Raw genomic sequence first — 20,984 nt, 5'->3', positions numbered from 1 at the left:
TGAATCTACTTAGTCCACCGTACCGCGCAGCAATTTGATCCTAGGAGTTACGGCCCTACCCACGTTCTGGAATCTGAGGCAAAAGGCCGCAGCTCAATTAGGTCCAATCAACTCGTAAGGAAAAGCTGTGGTTCAAATTGGATGTACCGAATGGTTGAAAATTTTACCACGTGAATACGGAGGCTCTGAGGAAGATCCCAACAACCATGAAATCTCATTTTTAAGAGATTTCTTTATAAACATTTTTTTTATTCGTACAAAGAGTTAATTTCACGTGTGTTAAGGTGAAGTGAAACCCCCTTCAAATCAGTCGATTCGAATACAACACTATTTTTTATGGGTATTAGAACAAACTGTCTGAAAGTTTGACACTTAACTTCTGATCATCTAAGAATTGTCCTGATACATTCAAAATTTGGTTTTTTTAACAAAATTTTTTAACTCAGCCCAGACCAGAACCAAAATGGCGTCGAGCTCTCATATTTCGATCAATATACAATTATCGAAGGCTCTGATATGAGAATCGAAAGGGTCAGGACAATTTTACGACAATTTAGAACACTCTGGTAGTCGATAAACTCGCATTTGAACGGGATAAAGGCAAAAAAAGTGTTGTATGCGCTTCTATGCTAAAACTATGGGGATACGAGATCTCGGAGTAAAAATTTAATTGACCTGGAAATCACAGATGGTCCAGAGTGTCCCTCTGCAGTCAATTAGGGCCCCGGAAAGCATAAATCCAGAGGATTTCTGGGGTTTTACTTCGATTTCTTTATAATTATTGTACGAAAACGACAGGTGGAATATGCCATTTGGTACAATACCCAATATGATTCGACACAGCTGTCAATATAAAAACGAACATCGACAACGTAGGCATTTAGAAAAATGTTCTTTATCGACGTCCATCAAGTTCCTCGGCGTATTTCACTTCACCTTAAGACCTTCCTTATTCGGCTTCCGTATTCACGTTGTAAAATTGAAAACACTTCGGTACGCCCAGTTTGGAGGAAAGTTTCATAAGCGATTAGCCCCTCAGATGCCACTTAAGTAAAGCACAATCTTCATTTCTTATCGTTGCTTGAAATATCAATGTCGTACCTTACCATACCGTGTGCTACCTTAATGGGTAAAACTCGCCAAACTTCCTTCGAATATTTATGAAGCGTTTCGCAACCTCTACCAAGCTACTTTAAGTGTTGAAAAATTAAAATTTTTAAAGCTCACTTGTTTCCAACAAAAAGTAAACCCCTCCTTTCCTTTTTGTCATGCTAGTCGTTTGAAAGTTTGAAAGAAACACTTCTTGTAATTCTTGATACAGGTTTTTATTCTGCGTATAGGTACTCCAATCTAAAGATGTGATAACCGCACATCTTGGAATTCATATTTCAAGTAGCAACCAATCTCCATTTGATTTTATTTTCCCATCGATGCCGTATATCTCTTTATCGGGGTGTTACCGAAAATCAACCGATCAATTTTGTAGGCACGATTCACTACCCCAAGAATCCCCGAACCTTCCCCCCCTCACGGCGATCGATTTGCTGGTCGTAACTATTATCGCAGCGGTATTATCGTAGGCAGTGTGGCACTGCCGTAATCGTTTCGATATCAAATATGGCAACGATCGCATTGAACGCGCCGCAAACTACCGAAGGCTTTCACCGTATATCGGACCCGTAAATTCGCCCAGAATGGAAGGCGCATTCTCGATTGCATTCCATTGTCTAATTTTACTCTTTACCTTTCGACTAAAGAAATTTTTCTTTTACCTCAAAGTATGCTCTCATTGAAAGAGGCATCCCGTGTAGTCCTTGCGATGGTACTGCTAAGGGCCACGTTATTCATCGCGCGACCTTAAGTGAAGTGAAACCCCCTTCAAATCAGTCGATTCGAATACAACACTTTTTTTTAAGGGTATTAGATCAAACTGTCCGAAACTTTGACACATCACTCCTGATCATCTAAGAATTGTCCTGACGCATTCGAAATTTGGATTTATGGAAAAAATTGTTTAACTTAGTCCAGATCAGAACCAAAATGGCGTCGAGCTCTCATATTTCGATCGATATACAATTATCGAAGGCTCTGATATGAGAATCGAAAGGGTCAGGACAATTTTACGACAATTTAGAACACTCTGGTTATCGATAAACTCACATTTGAACGGGATAAAGGCAAAAAAAGTGTTGTATGCGCTTCTATGCCAAAACGATGGTAATACGAGGTCTCAGATTGAAAATTTAATTGACCTGGAAATCACAGATGGCGCAGGGGGTCCCTCTGCAGTCAATTAGGGCCCCAGGAAGCATGAATTCAGAGGATTTTTGGAGTTTTACTTCGATTTCTTGATATTTATTGTACGAAAACGTCAGGTGGAGTATGCCATTTGGTACAATATCCAATATAATTCGACACAGCTGTCAATATAAAAATGAACGTCGGCAACGTAGACATTTAGAAAAATCTTTATAGATGTCGATCAAGTTCCTCGACGTATTTCACTTCACCTTAATCTATTCGGACGACCGATCCGTTAGAAATCATGCTCGTTCTATCCGATCATTACTCGTGACCGATGACTGCACTCGATCTGATAATAGATCGACGGATAAAGAGATCGATAAATGGACCGATAGGCCATTCGCCGTCTGGCCATAGCTCTCATCGTCATAGGGCGCTAACTTTAACGAATTTCTCGCCAATATTTGAATCCCATCGATTCGATCCTTTACACGGAGAAAGAGATCTATTAAACTTACAGAAAAATGTGTAAAATGTACAGATTTTATCTATTGAAATAGGGACAGCAGATTATATCGGTTTGCGTTACGGGAGATATTTTGTTACTTAAATCCATAAAGATTACAGATGAATGTGTGTAACGATTTCATATAAATATTTATAAGGATTACGGATAACCATCTGTAAAGATTAAATTTAGTAAGAATCGCGTTCTTCCTTGGGGTCCCCATAATCGCGTGCTGAGATTTCAATTAATTTTGTGCACCCAGTTTGAAGAGAAATTTTACAAATATTTTGACGTTTCGATACGTATATATGTGCCCATAATTATGAAAGTGGTCTAAGTCATATATTTTTTGTTTCGAAATTACATTGAATTAATTTCGTTTGAAATAATATGGCGTGAAATAACTGATAAACTCATTTTTTTTTTAATTTTGACTTAGACCACTTTCATAATTATGGGCACATATGTAGAGAGAATGACCCATTTCATAACACCTTAAGTCGAGAAACTAAACCGGCAAAAATGAAATTATCGCCGTATCATTAGGAAATTATTTGATCCGATTTCCGTGATGGCCGCTCGGCCTAGTCGACATTACGTAGCTGCTTATTTCCGCGTATAGAGAATTAATGCGAGAGCGAGTGGCGTGTGGCTCGAATTAGACCTCTTATGGCGTAAACGAGTTTTCACGGAGGCCACCGGCGGCCTTGCAGACGCGACCGCTGGTTTCCGGTATCGAGGAAGCGAGAGAAAGGGTCGACTCGAACCGGAAACCAGACCTTGCTCGTGTTTCCGAGGACGAGATTCGCGTTGTTCCGCGCTCGTGGAGGAGTCGGAGGAACGCGCCCCCGACACTTGGGTTTCAGCCGTGACGATTGGCGAGAGCCCACTTGAAGAAACTACGCACTTAGGAAAACCAACACCACATACGCAAACTGTCTCGCTTTGCGACTTACGACTTCGCGTTCGACGACTGGAAAAGCGAAGGTTGGATGTGTCTTTCGTGAAGAGCTGCATGCTTCTGTACAGATCCTTGAAATTGACTCGTTTAAGGTGAAGTGAAACACGTCGAGGAACTTGATCGACGTCGATAAAGAAGATTTTCTAAATGCCTACGTTCGTTTTTATATTGACAGCTGTGTCGAATTGAATTGGGTACTGTACCAAATGGCATATTCCACCTGTCGTTTTCGTACAATAATTATAAAGAAATCGAAATAAAACCCCAGAAATCCTCTGGATTTATGCTTTCTGCGGCCCTAATTGACTGCAGAGGGACACTCTGCGCCATCTGTGATTTCCAGGTCAATTAAATTTTCACTCCGAGACCTCGTATTCTCATCGTTTTAGCATAGAAGCGCATACAACACTTTTTTTGCCCTTATCCCGTTCAAATGCGAGTTTGTCGACTATCAGAGTGTTCTAAATTGTCGTAAAATTGTCCTGTCCCTTTCGATTCTCATATCAGAGCCTTCGATAATTATATATTGATCGAAATATGAGAGCTCGACGCCATTTTGGGTCTGGTCAGGGCTGAGTTAAAAAATGTTTTCCAAAAATCCAAATTTTGAATGTGTCAGGACAATTCTTAGATGATCAAAGTTTCGGACAGTTTGGTCTAATACCCTTAAAAAAAAGTGTTGTATTCGAATCGACTGATTTGAAGGGGGTTTTCACTTCACCTTAAGCAGTACGGTTCATTAACGCTCTTGCATCCCGTAACTTTCTTCATCATTTTTTTTTCTTTTTTTTAGACTTTATTTTATCAACTTCGTCAACACACGCGCGTACATTTCCTGAAAAGCATTTTTTTTTTATACGTAACTTCTTTAACTACGGTAAAGTAAATCCAATTCATTGGAAGGATTTGTAAGACCAAAAAGTGTAACATTTTTTTTTTTCTTTGGTTTTTTAGTAATATCGTTTGCAGCTCGTGTCACGGTAATATAAGTCCGCCCATTAAGATATGGGAACGTAACGAAAAATGAAACAAATATTTTATTTTTTTCACAGTTAATTACTATTTATATTCATGATTGTGAGTTAGTATTGAGACAACTTGCGTAAACGTAATCGCTAGTGTTAGCGCGTTATTCTCTCAGTTAAATATTGCCATTGAAAGAGAAAATAAAAAAATATGTACCGCTTCGAATCCGCATAGAAGTCACCCACCCATTTTTTTCGTCTTTCGTGTTCATAAACTCTTAAACAATAAATGCATCTTTGAATGAAAATGGTTCTTTGAAGCAATATAGTTTATAGTTTCATCCAACGATTTTTCCGTTTGTATTCTATTTTTATAATTGAGATTCTTAGGGATAACAGCAGATTTTAATTGTGTAAAAAACGTTGTGAAAGAAATGAGCTACAATAAAAAGTACCATGCCGATGCAGATTAGATTGAACGATTTTTTTTGTTAAGCAAATAAATTTGGTTCAATACTTCGCCGCTTGAAAAACTGAGCAGAAAATTAGTACGAATATTTCCCAGTCTATTCAACCGAAATAATGTAATTAAGTAATAAGAGCTAAGTTTAAAGGTCCATTTTATTAAAATTACTAATTTAGGTGACCTGCGTGTCAAATCGGTGTCCTATAAGAACCAAATATTTTGGTTAAAAATCAATGTAGTTACCAAAATGAAATAGGTTGCTGAATCGGAAAAGTCCTTCAAAACTCATCTTGTCTATTCCATTAAATTAACTTCATTGGAGTAAAAGCTTCGTTGAATGTCCAACTTATCGCTCTAAGATGTTTGGTCGATAGTTACCCTGGTACTCGCAATATACTTATTGAGTTCTATTAACATTAAGGTAAATCGCAGTTCCCGTGTAACCAAATTTTTTGACTAGATTGTAATTGCAGATCTTCCTTGAATGTAAAATAATTGTATAAATCCATCCAGTAAAAGTGCCGGATAGATTTATACTTCATCGGAACCAAAACCTTTTTATTAATTGGTAGAATTGTAACCAATTCGTCAGAAATATTATATAATTTGCTAGTCGACAAAAATACTACGACTAATTAGCAGCCTTGAGTAGAATTCGATACCAAATGTTAATTGTCCCAAACAAAATCCTAACCTATCCAGGAAGAGATATCCACTATATGATAACAACGTTAGATTATATTCTTGGTAACAAGTCTCCTTTCGAACATGCCCTCAACTTTAATTCCATTACCCGGTAGTAACGTGCACCCTATTCATGTACAGCAAAGGTCCCAACAGAATAAATGAACTTATTTCCCTTCGGCAAGGTCAGATAGGACTTAATCACCTGTCTCGATTGAGCATTGTTCGGTCCTTACCGTTCTTCCACCAACGAAATTACATTTGGTGCATACTCCTATATATTTTCAGAATAAAGTATCGGGTCACCTTTTAACAACTTTAAATCCCTAGCTACATCTACTTAATTACTTATTAGTCATTTAATAGTTTATTTATTTTATTGGCAATCAATGAACGTGTACAATGGCGGACATGGATGCCTCCCTTGCAGATACGGCATCGCCTGTGCAGGACGGGAGGGCATTGATGTCTCCCAGTGTACCTGTTACCCATTTAATAGTTTATTTATTTTATTGACAATCAATGAACTTGTACAATGGCGGACATCAATGCCTCCCCTGCAGATACGGCATCGCCTGTGCAGGACGGGAGGGCATTGATGTCTCCCAGTGTACCTGTTACTCTTCCGATCTCGATTTTAGACGCGAATTAATTACCCTAATCCCCCATACTTGGTGAATGCAACTCGGCCGCAGACTTCCGCCTTTTATCAAGAACATTTGCATTGAATTAGATTTAACTATCTGGTCTGCGGGGATTTTCATTGAGGGGAGCAAACGACCGCGGAGAGATCCTCGGTTTAACTCGGTCGCGGCGATTCGCTTTACGCATCCTCGTCCTTTCACTGCTCGCGCATTCGCAAAGCGTCCAAACGACTTTCAGAGTCGAGCGGAATGGAGCACGGTAGGGGATTACACACGAGAGGGAAAGAGAAAGGGAGAAAAAGTCCTCCATTCTGCAATTTCCGGCGGTGCCTACGTATTCGCGCATATCCGGCTAGAACGGACAGATCGCGCAGGTGGCGCGCATTGGCGCGCATGGACGCGCATAGGCGCAAATGCTGTGCTCTTGCACTTTTACATCGGTAAACGTCACTAGTTGCACTTGTACCCCGGGTATATCGCGAGTTCGGAAATTAGGTGTTTCAAAGAAAGGGACATTCTTTTAACGAAAGAGGGAGCTCGTTCGGACATGGTGGCAGAAAGTAAACGGATGAGCAAAGTTCAGAAAGCGGTCTAATCATTTTAAGGCCTTCGCACATGTCTAACAGTAATCACAAGTATAATGATAAGGACTGGTCAATTAAATTTCAGGAAATTTAATATGACGTCCTGTGTTGGAAATTTAATTGACGGATTTTTACGGCCGCCGTTGTGCTGCGTTTACGCGAGAGATGAATAAGTTAGATGAAGGTGGATTGACGCTTTTTTTTTAGTAATAACCGTGTTTCGTTTGCAACTAATCGTGAATTTTGTAAGAAGATTGGTAAAGAATTTGGATCTAAAATGTAGAAACTGCATAGTGTTGTAACGAGGTGGACGGATGAGAACTCCTTATTTGTACATTTCTACGGCCCTGGAAGCGCGATGGTTCACTTGAGCGAACGCATCGAGGATTCGGTCAAAGAAAGTGTCGAGCACATGTGGGAATATGGACCGGCAAAGGCGAATCGCGCGAGCGAGGAAAGAGGAAGCCTGATTACTAAGCAAGGACTCTGCTATATCGAGTCCACCGTGGGCGATCCACGCGTGGGCCTCGATCCTTTTGTCGAGTCGGTCACCGATTCGCGATACGAGAGAAACCTCTGAGAACCGGGATAAAATGAGTAAGAAAACCTGCCAGCACGAGGAGGGCACTTCTAGAATTAGTAGGACAAAATTAATATAAAGTGTGCGGTGACATGAGATGCTACCTGCACTTTGAAGGAAATTATCGCATTCCCGTGGAAAAACAGAAATACTGTAATCTGACAATATATGATTGGCCATTCCTGGATATTATTAAATGTACTTTTCAGAAACACTCGTGGACAGGGGAAACTAACAAATTTCCCAGGGTACCTTAGGGTGTTAGTATTAACTAACGAGCATCTCTTAGAAAATCTAAATACACCTCCACCTTGCACTAAGGCCGCGTGACGCGAATCCGCAAGACGACACCCTGGACGACGCGACAAACTTTTTGCGGGTCCGTCTTTAATAGCTCTTTTCATGTAGTAAATGATGTCCCAATAATGTCGTGGCAGACAACGGAGGAGTTTCGATCGAGGATTTTGTGCATCCACGTGTCCCCGCGTCCCTTGGACCGAGTTCTTCTCATCACACCCCTTCTGGCCAGGGCACTTCTAAATCCTTTTTAATCAGACCTTTTCTAATCAGGTTCCAACTCGCGACCTTAGCGTCGCTAATAAGAACCAAACTCTGGTTTTTCCTACCGATCGCTCCCAGAACTTCGCGCTCTTCATGGGAAGTCCCTTGCGCGCTTACCCGCGCGTCCAACGACCGGCACGAGAAGACCTCAACGGCCCCAGTGGAGGTAACCAAGGACGCGAGGACGCCTCCTTCGGCCGACGCGCGGGATCCCCAGGGGAAGACGTTCCTAGAGCATAGTCGAGATCCGGTGTCCGTCCATCGCTTACTTGGCCCGATTCCGCGAGATCGTAGAGGCCCTCGGAAAGATGGTGGTGTCCCATCGGGAGACAAGCATCTCCTCCAACATCCGGGCGATCATCGAGCAACTTAACCTAAACCCCGTGGAGAGCAGACGATTCGCGGCTACTCGCCCGAGGGATAACGAGTCTCGGAAACCGGCCAACGGTGCCATCCCTAGGATCAGCATCGGCATTTACGGTTGCAAGGATGCCGATTACGAGGTCTGCGTCGACTCTGGAACCGCCACTCCCGCGGCGAGAGGAAGAGAAGCCTCGTCAGACCAGGTTGACTCGGCCCCTCGTCTTCCCGTGGGAAAAACGAACGACGTCGTCGAGGTAATAGAGTAACGGGAGCGTTTTTCCGAGATTCATCCTCCAGGGTTTATGGACCCCACCGCAGCTGATGGTAGAATTGTAGAAACTCTTGGAATGGTGGCCTAGGTCAGCCTCCTGAACCGATCGATGCATTTATAGGATTACTCGATGCGGCCGTGGTCATATGTTGTGTATGCATATGTGCGGTTATATATAAGATATTTCGCGTTTTTTTTTCCCTGCCACAACGTGGGTGTCAAACTTCCCTGCAGATAACACACGGAATACTAACGTATAGATCTCATTTCTTTCTCTCTCTTTAATGAATTTCAAGACTTTTCATTTGGTTTTATAAGATTTGACGAACCACTAAAGCCTGAACCGATCGATGCATTTATAGGATTACTCGATGCGGCCGTGGTCATATGTTGTGTATGCATATGTGGGGTTATATATAAGATATTTCGCGTTTTTTTTCCCTGCCACAACGTGGGTGTCAAACTTCCCTGCAGATAACACACGGAATCACAAATTTGTCGGAAGTGTTAAATCAGAATCAGAAATTTTTAGGAGATTTTCTGACTCGCAAAAAATGCACGAGGAAGACGACAATTTACTTGCACACCGATATCGCGAATTGTTATATATTTCTGTGCTTAATTCCCGATTATATAAACGCAGCGAATCACCATCGTGCCCTGGGCGAAAAAACCACTTCCTATAGAACAATAAAAAAAGGAATCAGTCGCAAAATCATTTCCACTTGATACAAAATTGTTATCGGTTGACTTAAAACGTTGATGACCCTATACAAAACCAATTTCCCTGGGGGCAAGAAATATCATTAGCAAGAAACATTTAAATTACCGCAAGTAATTAATTTTGCCGAGAAAGTGAACTTTTCAGTTATAATACGCCACTTAACTGGCTACAATTAAACCCGATAATCTTCTTGAAATGCGCCAAGGGATACGTGACTCAACCGCGTATATTTTTTTAGTAAGTGCATCCTCGGATTCAAAAGAAAGAACTTATAATATCTTATGAAAGCTTTCTATGACATTAATCTGAACTCACTCAGGATATGTATTAATTTTTTTTCTTTTTCCTTTTTATTCGAGAGAGTCGCATTCAATCGAAAGGGGAAGCAAAGCAGGTCCACGGGAACCTGGCGTTCCGCTCCCGGAGAGGTCACAAAAGCTAGGCACCCTCGGCACCTGCAACCGGTTTTCATGATCGCGGTTAAGTGGTCGCACTTGGAGACCGGACAGTACCCGGTACCGTTAGAACTCTTGTAGATATGCGACCTGCCAAAGTCCCCGACACGGTACACAAGTTATGAATTATTCCTGGATGGCCGCTCGCCGCCAGCGGAGATTACTTTCTCGAAGTAGGTGAATCCCCGACTCCGAAGATGCTTGCCGACTGACTCCCTCTTAGGGATTCTCTTAATACCTCGTAAACAGAAAATGAAAACCTTTTCCCAGGTCACGGAGTCCTATCGATTCCTAATCTTCTACCGGTGATTGCCCGTTGTTTTAGAATATCAATTATCAAAACACGTTTAACATTTTATTCTAATATCGGTTTCAAAATAGACCTCCGTATAAATAATGAGAAACGTTTTCCTGATTGTGACTGTTGTTTTATAATAGCCCGTTGTTTTAGAATATCAATTATCAAACACGTTTAACATTTTATTCTAATATCGGTTTCAAAATAGACCTCCGCATAAATGATGAGAAACGTTTTCCTGATTGTGACTGTGAAGGTTGTTATATTTTTGTAAGGTCAAACTACGATGTTTTGCTCGAAAAATTCAATGAGACCTTTAAGGTGAAGTGAAACCCCCTTCAAATCAGTCGATTCGAATACAACACTTTTTTTTAAGGGTATTAGACCAACCTGTCCGAAACTTTGACACGTCACTCCTGATCATCTAAGAATTGTCCTGACACATTCAAAATTTGGATTTTTGTAAAAAATTTTTTGATAACGCCGTTTGACATTATGAATCAATGCCAACTGACGAGAGGGTGACTCTCCCTGCATGTACAGTATTAATCTTCGAGTTTTTTTTTCTGTTATAAAGATAAATTACAATTAACCCATTCAAAGCCGGTGAAGTACCACGTGCGTCATAGACAGAACTTCAATACGTACAGAAAAAAAAGTTTCCGCCTCGATTGGGTTATTATAAGACTATTCTTAATACATCAATTCTTTGTGCTTTTTTTTTTAATTCAACTTTGTTTAAAGCAGGTACTGTTCATTATGCCACTGTTACGAAGAAAGTATGTCAAGTTCGTTTTTAAATATTAAATGTGTATTTATTTGAAAGGAGGTTTTCCTCTGCACGTATATTCTCGGTTATCGCTGATTTCGAAGGTCCCGTTCGCACGTAGCGATTAGCATATAGTAGGATAGCACACATTCGGTGGGAATTGATAAACCAGGTCAATGATTACAAGAGTGGGATGATTCGTCCCAAATTCAAATATGTTTAGCCTAATTGATCTGTTATTCTTGATCAGCTTGTAACTTTCTTTCTTTCTTTTTTTGTTACAGGTAACCAAATCACCGAAGGATGCTGGAGAAAAATCTGTCCAATCACCAAAGGAAGACTTGCGTGAGTTCCACTTCATTCTCGAAACGTGACATCTCATTTTGTCCTATTTCTTCTTCTCAAAATTCCCTCATAACGCTAATTAATTATAACTCCGTATTGTTCGACACCAGAAAACTAGTGACTCGGTAAAGAATTTCCTAGTTCCCTATGTACATGTAGAAACGAATAGCGTTGCTATTTTTTTTATTTACAAGAAAAACCTTATGAGTCTTTTCATGAGTGTTCAAGTTTACTACTTATATAAACTGCCAGAAAAAAAAAAAAACTATCATCGAATGAAACGTAATATGCCAATGTAATACATTCTTAAGATTGCATCTTACGCTGAGAAAAAAATTGTATTTAACTAAAGAAATATTTCTTAGAATGGTACCAAAGAAATCTTTTGTTAATTCAATTCGGAATTATTTACCTCAAATAAAGTCGAATAAATTGGATGCAAAGTATTTTCAGAATTATGACAATTTATTTGAGTTTATTTCAGTCAAATAATTAATCTTTGAATTGACATAACATTTCTTTGGTTCAATGAATTCTTTTTCTCAGGGTATAATAGACTATTTTGCCAAAGGAAGAACAAATGCAATAACAAATTTTTTTTACAAAATATTGCCTTCTCGTACATACTTAATATCATACGAGAATTTCCCTATAATTGAAAATACCTAATTAGGACGTGACTATTTTAATCCCTTATTAAAGTTCAACAGACAAAGCAGAACATTTCTAATTTCATTTTAACTTTTGTGAATATTTTATATTAATAAATTTCAAACAGTTATACGCGAGTTATATCATACGATATATATCATACAAGAGTTTCCCTATAATTGAAAATATCTAATTATGACGTGACTATTTTAACCCCTTATTAAAGTCCAACAGACAAAGCAGAACATTACTAATTTCATTTTAACTTTTGTGAATATTTTATATTCATAAATTGCAAACAGTTATACGCAAATCTAGTAAAATAGCATCGTTAACTGCGGCCCTTTCTTTAATCAAGTTACCGATCGATCATACGTGCAATTGTAGATTAAACCGAACTAAAAACTAAACTTTTTCAACTTCGTTGGCCACTTGTATACTTCTAGATGCAAACAATTTTGAAAATGAGTCTTTTCATAAACGTTAAAGTCTACTTTCACCCATCGACTGTCGGAGCGGCATGACACGAAGCCAGACGGGACAAAAGGCATGGCAAAATAATGCATTCTTAAGGTCACGTCTTTTATCCCTGACAGTGCCGTACCATGCACCTAAGAAAGCATTTTTTAGTAGCACGACTTGCTCTACTTCGACGCATACAGATTTTACTTCGCGGTTAAAGAGAAGTTACCGGTGGGCTACGCAGAGAAAGCTTCCGTTATGTATCACTTTGAAGAATCTCCCCTACGAGCGGACGAGTATTCATCGGCAGAGTGTGAGAGCACCTAGTTACAGGAACAATCTTTTACCCAGGTGCCGTGGGAACGTACGTTCCCGAGGTGCTCATTACAATTCATATGTCGACTACTAACTTAAAACAACATTCGCGGTTTCTTCTGCGCTCCGCTTAGCGAAGAAAAAAAATATCCCGTCTTCTCCTTAAATTATAAAATACTTTCTTGTCCAACCCCTTGAAAACGAATCTTTTGATGCATGCGAAACAGGTGTAAAGCGTCAGTTTGAGGTCACACTGCACATATGTACTTCGCGAGTGGGTACGCAAAAACTTTACCCTCACTTCGCCGGAAGTAAGCGAAGTCGCTTCATGAAGTTATTGCTCCGCATGCTATAAAAAAATCCTGTTTTCAACAGGAGTTGGATAAAAAGTATCGGATGTGTCCCGGGCGAAAAGTCATTTTGCTTCGGGTGATCGTCGCCCTCGCTTTGCCCTCGTCAAAATGACGTTTTTTTCACTTGCCTTCGACACACAATGTACTTCGAACCGATTTAGAATTCGCATTAAGGTGAAGTGAAATCCCCTTCAAATCAGTCGATTCGAATACAACACTTTTTTTTAAGGGTATTATACCATACTGTTCGAAACTTTGACACATGACTCGTGATCATCTAAGAATTGTCCTGACGCATTCAAAATTTGGATTTTTGAAGAAAAGTATTTAACTTAGCTTACACCAGAACCAAAATGGCGTCGAGCTCTCATATTTCGATCGATATCCAATTATTGAAGGCTCTGATATGAGAAACGAAAGGGACAGGACAATTTTACGACAATTTAGAACACTCTGGTAGTCGATAAACTGGCATTTGAACGGGATAAAGGCAAAAAAAGTGTTGTATGCGCTTCTATGCTAAAACGATGGGAATACGAGGTTTCGGAGTGAAAATTTAATTGACCTGGAAATCACAGATGGCTCAGGGGGTCCCTCTGCAATTAATTAGGGCCCCGGAAAACATGAATCCAGAGGATTTCTGGCGTTTTACTTCGATTTGCTTATAATTATTGTACGAAAACGACAGGTGGATTATGCCATTTGGTACAATACCCAATATAATTCGACCCAGCTGTCAATATAAAAACGAACGTCGGCAACGTAGGCATTTAGAATAGTTTTCTTTATCGATGTTGATCAAGTTCCTCGACGTGTTTCACTTCACCTTAAAATGGCAGAGACGTTATATATCTTGACTTGTTTCACGTAATTTAATGTTATGTCCTAGGGTCTATTGTAATCATCTTTTCCATTTTCCAGCGCAATTGGAGATCGCCAGTTTGAACCACACGGCCGCTCTCCACCGGATTTCCGTGCGGCCGAAGAACAGAAGGCCGCCTCGACGCACGGCGCCGCAAAGCAGCCCAGCGTCCGTCGTCCCGAGCGTCGCGACGATCTCGGAAGCGTCCGATACCCTGGACAGTCTGGAGCCGATGAGCAGCACCGGGAGCTGCGCCGACTCGCCGATGGAGTCGAAGCCGGTCTCGTTGCTACGGAAGTCCTCGAGCCGGCTGTCGAGGACGTCTGAAATCTTCGAGGAATTGGAGGCCAAGCTGCCAAGGAAGCCACCCAGCGTAACCTCGTTGTCCCCGGACAGCCTGGACACGCCGGCGACGAAGAGTTGCGAGGTACCCGAGCACGTCGAGTCGGTCGAAGTCAGACAGATTTCCAGGAGACCGTCGAATCGCATCTCGAAGGGGTCCGACGTGTTCGAGGAGCTGGAGGCGAAGCTGCCCTGGCGCAGGTCCTCGTCGAATCGGATCTCCAAGTCACCGGAGAGCCTGGAGAATTCCCGGTACTCCAAGTCGACCGAGGGTTTCGAGAAGCTGGTGGAGGACGAAGAGGCGAAGCCGGTCGTTAAGAGGCTCCTGAACCCGATCTCGAAGTCGACCGACAGAGTCTTCGAGTCCTCGGACAGCCTGGAGGTGGCGGTGGAAGAGCACCAGGTCGAGCGCCGCAGGAGCAGCTTCGAGCTGCGGGGCCGCAGGTCGGCCAAGTCCATCTCGAAGTCGATAGAGAGCTTCGAGGCGCTCGAGGCGGAAAGCGAGCTGCAAAAAAGGAGCAGTGCCTCGGACGTGAACCTGGCCAGGGGTAGGAGATACTCCAGGAGCGTTTCGAAATCCTCGGACAGCTTCGAGAGGATGGAATCCATCGAGGCCGCCCCGGAGCCGGCGATCGGGTCGAGCACCGACCCTCCGGGTAGTCGGAGCTGCTGGAGACCCGCGAAGAGGGCGGCAGCGTCCTCCGAGAGCTCGGACAACCTGGAGGCCGAGGACGAACTCGAGAACCGCAAAGTCAGGCGGCCCCCGAAGCGGGTACCCAGCACGAGCGTGGTCGACGTCGTGCCCTCGGAGAGTCTCGACGACGAGAGGAGATCGAGCACCCCACCTGGCAAGCCACCGAGGCTTCAGAAGTCCTCGGAGAGCTCCGAGCTCGGCAGCACGGATACCATCGACTCCGAGAAGCCGAACAAGCTGTCCGACAGCACCGAGACCCTGGACAGTCTGGAGAAGGACCTCGAGCAGGACAGGAAGGAGGAGGAAATCACTGACAACGTCGTGGAGAGACGCGAGAAGAGCGTAAGTCTGCTCGTCGAGGTCGGGGAGCTTTACTTAAATTTTTTCCCTAGCGGCAGAGTCCATTGAGCTAATTTTCCTATCTTTGCTGATTTCCAGGATGCCTGGGCTGCCAAAACGGCGGAGACCGCTACCGTGGATAACTCGGAGGAGGCGAAACCTCTCATCTCCGACAAGAACTATTGGCGACGATCCTCGGACACGAAGGAGAACATCGACATCCATCAGCTTCTCGCCATCACCATCGTCACGAGAATGGCCGATAACGGGAACCAAAGGAATTCCGTCATCTTCCCGAAGAAGAAGCTCTCTTCTCCACCGACCTCGCCGGTCAAGCAGGAGGACAATAAGATGCTCTTCAACAATCTCCTGGCTAGCAAAAACGACGAGGATTTGCAAAACATGCTCAATGGAAACATATCCGAGGTGTCGACCGACACCAAAAGCTTCAAGGAGAAGCTGATCATGTTCGAAAAGCTCGGCAAGTGAACGGCCTCTGTTCTCGTTTCGGAAACGTCTGGTCCAGCTGAAGATTAATCGTTTGTACATAACGAGGGATTTCTTTTCTTTCTAGAGAAAGCCTGTCCGACAATTAAATGGTCGGGACAATGCGATGACTGTGTTTAAATTAAAGTGTCTCGACTACTCACGCGAATGTTGAGCAGTTGACTCGGTCGGCCAAAATCATGCCAGGAAAAGATATATCACTTTAATGGCCTTTTCGTTAAAGACGTACTCTTCGTATCCAACGGATTTTTCTTTCCTCTCCTTTTTTGTACATCTCTCGATTACTTTTACGCATTATTTAAATCACTGGAGTGTGCGATTATCTTCGCACGACCTTGAAAACTTAACGCATTTCGTCGATTCGGGAAATGCGGAGGAGAGATACGATTATTAACACAGGCTGAAGAAATGTGTCACTTATTAATTGAGGACGAGCGCATTTCACTGAGATTCTGCCGGAAGCTTCGCGTGCGAGGCTTTCGCACCCAGTATTACCCCACGTAATTGTAGTGGCATAACGTGTTTACGATCACACGTTGTTAACACTCTAGGACTGTAGATGTAACGAATTGTTGTACAGTAGAGTAGAGACGGTCCCAGGGGATCGACTATACATACTTATACATACAAACAATAATATTCTGTGTAAATAAAACTTCGTGTAATATACGTCGCTGAATGTTATTAAAGGTCTATCGCGTTAACGGGTATACTTCCTCAGACTTTCTTTAGCGTTTACTCTGAGGGCAATTATGTAAAGTCATGTCTAGTCCGTCTTGAAATTGATTTAAACCATGAATTCTCCATTGCGATGTGTAATTGGCCTAAGTGTTTTCTACGAGAAATTTTATCTTGGTTTATTCTACGGAATATCGGTACGCGCAGAATTGTCTTTTTGTTGTAAAGGAATTAATCAATTGCGATGCAATTTAAATTCTTTCACAGTCCACAGACTTTGCGCGGTGTCTGGATAATCAATGAGCGATTGTATCGCGATTCGGTGTAAAAGAGCTCCCAAAGCCAATGTTGTAATTGTTCGCTTCTTGGACGAGAATTTTGCGAAAAGATAATTTAAACTAGACCCACGGCACGAATGCAGTGATTGTCCTGCTTCCGGACAAAGCCTCTGCACCGTAAGATTTAAATTGCATGTTCATTTTGTTTTTCTTTTCCACAAAGTGGCACTATGTACACGGGCTTCTCGAGCTCCAAAGCTCCCTATACATTGATGTACCTATCTTAAACCTTCAAGTGCCTTACTAGACGGATTGATGATTCAGCCTGCTGAATTGATACGGCATGTTTTGCCTTTAGATAAGGACACGTTCATAGACTCTTGCAAACTTTGCCTAATACGGTTACTTCTTACATTTCATATCGAAGTGGGCAGTATCCGGATCCGACTGTGTTGTTTGTACCTCTACCTTCCCAATTCCAATATTTGACGCGATTTTCGGTTACTCGACCTAATATAAACCGGTTAAAGATTTCTGCATTGCTAGCGGCAATACTATTTGGAAATACTGATGTCCAGTTAACAGATATTACCCGTGCATGTAAAGCCCTAGCGTAAAGCATCGCTAATTGAATCGTGCGGAAGGTAGTTAAGCAGTCAGTATAATATTGTGAAATTATTCTAAGGATAAGAAAACGATTACACGCAATGTAAATAAAGCTGCCATCGATATATAGTTCTGACAGAAACGTATCTTTTCCTTTATTACCCAAATCCGTACGCGTTCGAAAGAGTTTTTAAAAAATTACAAAACATGATTTCCACAATGAGCGCTTACTGCTTTCGAAGTACAGTTGTTTATGTTCATACATACACGTCCTCGCGAAGACGTGAAAAGGGAGTAAAACCGTATTCCGACTCGCGTTGTCTTCGCGGTTTTTTCTTTTTTTTTCATTTCTTGCAAATTCGTTTAAAAACGTCCTTCAAAAGTTTGTCGTGTGTACGAAACGGGAATGTTAACAGTGATGTATGTTACGAGAGAAAGCGGCGGCAGTACTTCGCTTGAGCATATTGAACATAAAATTGACGGATTCAATTTATCCAATTTTTTAACTTTGACACTGGAATGACTCAGGAAATTGAGTAATTACTCGTTACGCCCCTTTGAAGCTACATCTGCGAGAATTGCTGTTCGCAAGGACGAATGATTAGCGTAGAAGATGTCCTGCTTATATTACCACTTTTCATGACCAACTTCACAACCTTTACCTTAAATAATATAAAATTAAAAATTATAGGATTTTCTGAAGAACAATCGATCGATACTTAATTACATTGTTACTTCTCTGACGCCAAGAACGGCTTTAAAAAGAAATGTGGAATTTGCGGAACGCGTAACCCATGACACTCTTGATGACCACTATGGGTCCGCCAATATTTAAACATTTCGTCAAAGTGACGAATTGTATTACACATTCCGTATTCGCGCTCATATGAAGTTGCTCCAATACATACATATAGCGGTTGTTAATCCCATAACAACCGTTCTAAGCTAAAAAGTTAATAAGAAATTCACAATTGCTAAGAAATTAATGACTTCTGAAAGTGTTGACTGTTTACAGTAACAGTTGCACTAAACTGTTGTACGAAAAACCAAAGGGGCGTACGAGTTCCGATTCTCATACGGTGTAGCTACTTTTTTTGGATCACAGACATTTATCCTTGTAGCCGTCCCTTCTGCAGGGGTTCAGTGTCCAAACTGTGTTTAAGTATATTTACTTATTGATAACAATTTACAATTCATCGTGTGTAGATTCCGAAATGGAATTTAAGTTGCAAACAGCAGGTGTTGAAAACTCCATAGCATACTCGCAACGACTAGGTTCTGTCACGGACACAATCTTATTTTCTTTACCACATATCAAGGTGACCACTGTCGAACGAGATGGACCATTCCAGCAGGTAAGACCTCTATCATATTTCATCTTTGAATACTTATTCCCTTCTGACTCAATCCATTCCTGCCAATGACCTAAACTAACATCACCGCCTCCTGACTTTGAACTCTGAGTGGCCTTTCCAAAGAAGCACAGAGAATAGACGTACTCCAAGTCGGTATACTCAAAGCACTCCCCATCCAAAGATGCAAATTCTTCTTCGGTACCATAGTCTCTCTCAATTTTTTCCTCTACAATTCTAATTTCTGTCAGTAAATCTTGCACTGCTTTTTCTGCCTCATTGAAACGGTCTCTAGCACTATTAGCTTCATCGATTAACATTTGCGTTTCTTCGTCGTAGTGAACTTCTGGTTCTAGTTCTTCGTGTTCTTTCTCGGTACTACTAGGATGTTGATTGTCAGCTTCAATCTCTTCTTCTTCCTCCTCCTCTTCTTCTTTATTATGATCTACAGTTTCTTCCGAAATATCATGTTCTTCTTGACTAGCACGCTTATACATATCTGAAACAAAATCAATTTTAATAAGGTCAAGAAGGAACATAGATAGTTTATTTGTAATAATGTTGAATGTAATTCATTTGATCATCAGATATATTCAACCTTTTTGTTACTGCTTATTTCTGACTTGCATTTGTTTAATCTAATCCAACTTGCAAAAGGTTGGTATTAGGCACATGGATATTAGTAATGCATTTACATTATCTACATATTTAAATATCTAATATTTTCTACTAGTGTTTTAAATAAAGATAAGGGGGAATAATAATTCTAACCTCGTTCAAGCATTGCAAATACTTTGATATTTGACCATGCCAGCTCAATAAATTCCTGCAAGGTAAGTTCCTTTTGATTGCTTAAAAAGTAAAGGGCCTCTTCCTCTGTAACAATGCCATTTCTATCCTTATCGAATGTTGCTCTAGTTTGAATTTCTATTAGAGAAACAATGCCATTATTATCGGAATCCAGCAACTTGAAATATTCTTCTGCTTCTGCATCCGTGTTCTCATGCTCGTCATCTTCATCCTTTGTTTCAGGAGTTAAATGCTCTGGTTCCGCTGGTTTGTACTTTTGTAATGCGATGTTCTCCTTTACTTCTGCCTGTGTTTTTAAAGCTTCCTTCTCTTTTTTTGTAAGTTCAGCTTCTTCGTAATCCGTCCGAAGCTTGACCAATCTAGTCTCAAACTCTCCTTTGATCTGTTTACCCCTGGTTATCATGCTTTGGCGAATCTTACTGCCTTCTCGAGCCAGCTCCGCTGCCTTCTGTGCTTCCAATCTAGCTTCTTTGCCGAGCTCGTGGCAATTGTCCACGCATTCCTTTCCAGATCCAAATTCATCGCTGGCATCGCAGCAATCACAGAATCCATCGTTGACCCATGCCGAAGGAATAAAGCTTCCTTGATGTCCGGCATTGCGACAATAAAATGAACCATTACTACATGCTGCAGTTCCTGGTTCGTCGCTACCATCACCACAATCGCAATAATCGTCATTAACATACGTGTAAGGAATTCTTAAACTGCCATCCAAACATTCAAAGTCTCGATCTGGGGAATATAAAGCCGTCATAGAAGGTGTTATACCCCGAATATGAAGTACCTGTGTACCGGCTACGTGGCATTGATATGAAACGTGGACAATCATCAAAATCAACAATTTTAAACAATCGATCATTGTTGAGTTACACAGCCGGGACTCCGGCTTCACGGATACGTCTTTAATTCTAACGGAACCGGGCTTTCTAAATCTGATGTCCCCTAATATTGTTTATTTAAACACAATAGAGATCGAGACACTCGAGATACGGGCGCAACATCGAAAATCTCTCACCCGCTAAAGTATCACCCATTAGAGGTTAACCCGCCACTGTCGCGCACACTTGCGCACTCTTGCCGACACTCGACGCAGTCCGTGAGTCCGGGAATTGTTCTTATTAATTCATAGAGAGCAGACTGAGTATATTCCTAAGTGGTCTTGGGACTTCCCACTTACCGCCATCTGTTTAACATGAGGTGCACGACATTTCAGTGGCTTTCATGAATGCCTTTTCTAAATATCTCGCTACCGTCTAGTGACATGGAACACAGTTTTACGACAGAGATGAGTTGGGAGATTGCTCACGGGCAGG

At 41.6% G+C, this 20,984-nt stretch overlaps 2 protein-coding genes across 4 annotated transcripts in view; one reads left to right on the top strand and one right to left on the bottom strand.

Annotated features, from left to right (window-relative positions):
* LOC105703882 (dentin sialophosphoprotein) overlaps positions 1 to 17,638 on the top strand; it is a 123,358-nt gene extending 105,720 nt beyond the window's left edge. For all 3 annotated transcript variants that reach the window (XM_012432626.2, XM_012432625.2, XM_012432624.2), the window contains 3 exons: positions 11,362 to 11,422; positions 14,125 to 15,443; positions 15,540 to 17,638. In XM_012432626.2, the coding sequence (XP_012288049.1) occupies positions 11,362 to 11,422; positions 14,125 to 15,443; positions 15,540 to 15,929 (1,770 nt within the window). In that variant the 3' untranslated portion in view covers positions 15,930 to 17,638. The remainder of the gene's footprint in view (positions 1 to 11,361; positions 11,423 to 14,124; positions 15,444 to 15,539) is intronic.
* LOC105703883 (glucosidase 2 subunit beta) lies at positions 17,635 to 20,746 on the bottom strand. Its single transcript, XM_012432630.1, has 2 exons — positions 19,633 to 20,746; positions 17,635 to 19,360 (listed from the first exon to the last, which is right to left on the bottom strand). Exons 1-2 carry the CDS (start codon positions 20,528 to 20,530, stop codon positions 18,696 to 18,698), a joined length of 1,563 nt encoding a protein of 520 aa, XP_012288053.1. The 5' UTR covers positions 20,531 to 20,746; the 3' UTR covers positions 17,635 to 18,695.
* Between the last annotated feature and the right edge of the window lie 238 nt (positions 20,747 to 20,984).

This window comes from Orussus abietinus, unplaced genomic scaffold (genome assembly GCF_000612105.2).
Source record: "Orussus abietinus isolate OABI.00-Male unplaced genomic scaffold, Oabi_2.0 scaffold275, whole genome shotgun sequence".
Lineage (NCBI taxonomy): Eukaryota > Metazoa > Arthropoda > Insecta > Hymenoptera > Orussidae > Orussus > Orussus abietinus.
The sequence above is the reverse complement of the archived record's forward strand: the minus strand, read 5'-3'. Positions and strand labels throughout refer to the sequence as shown.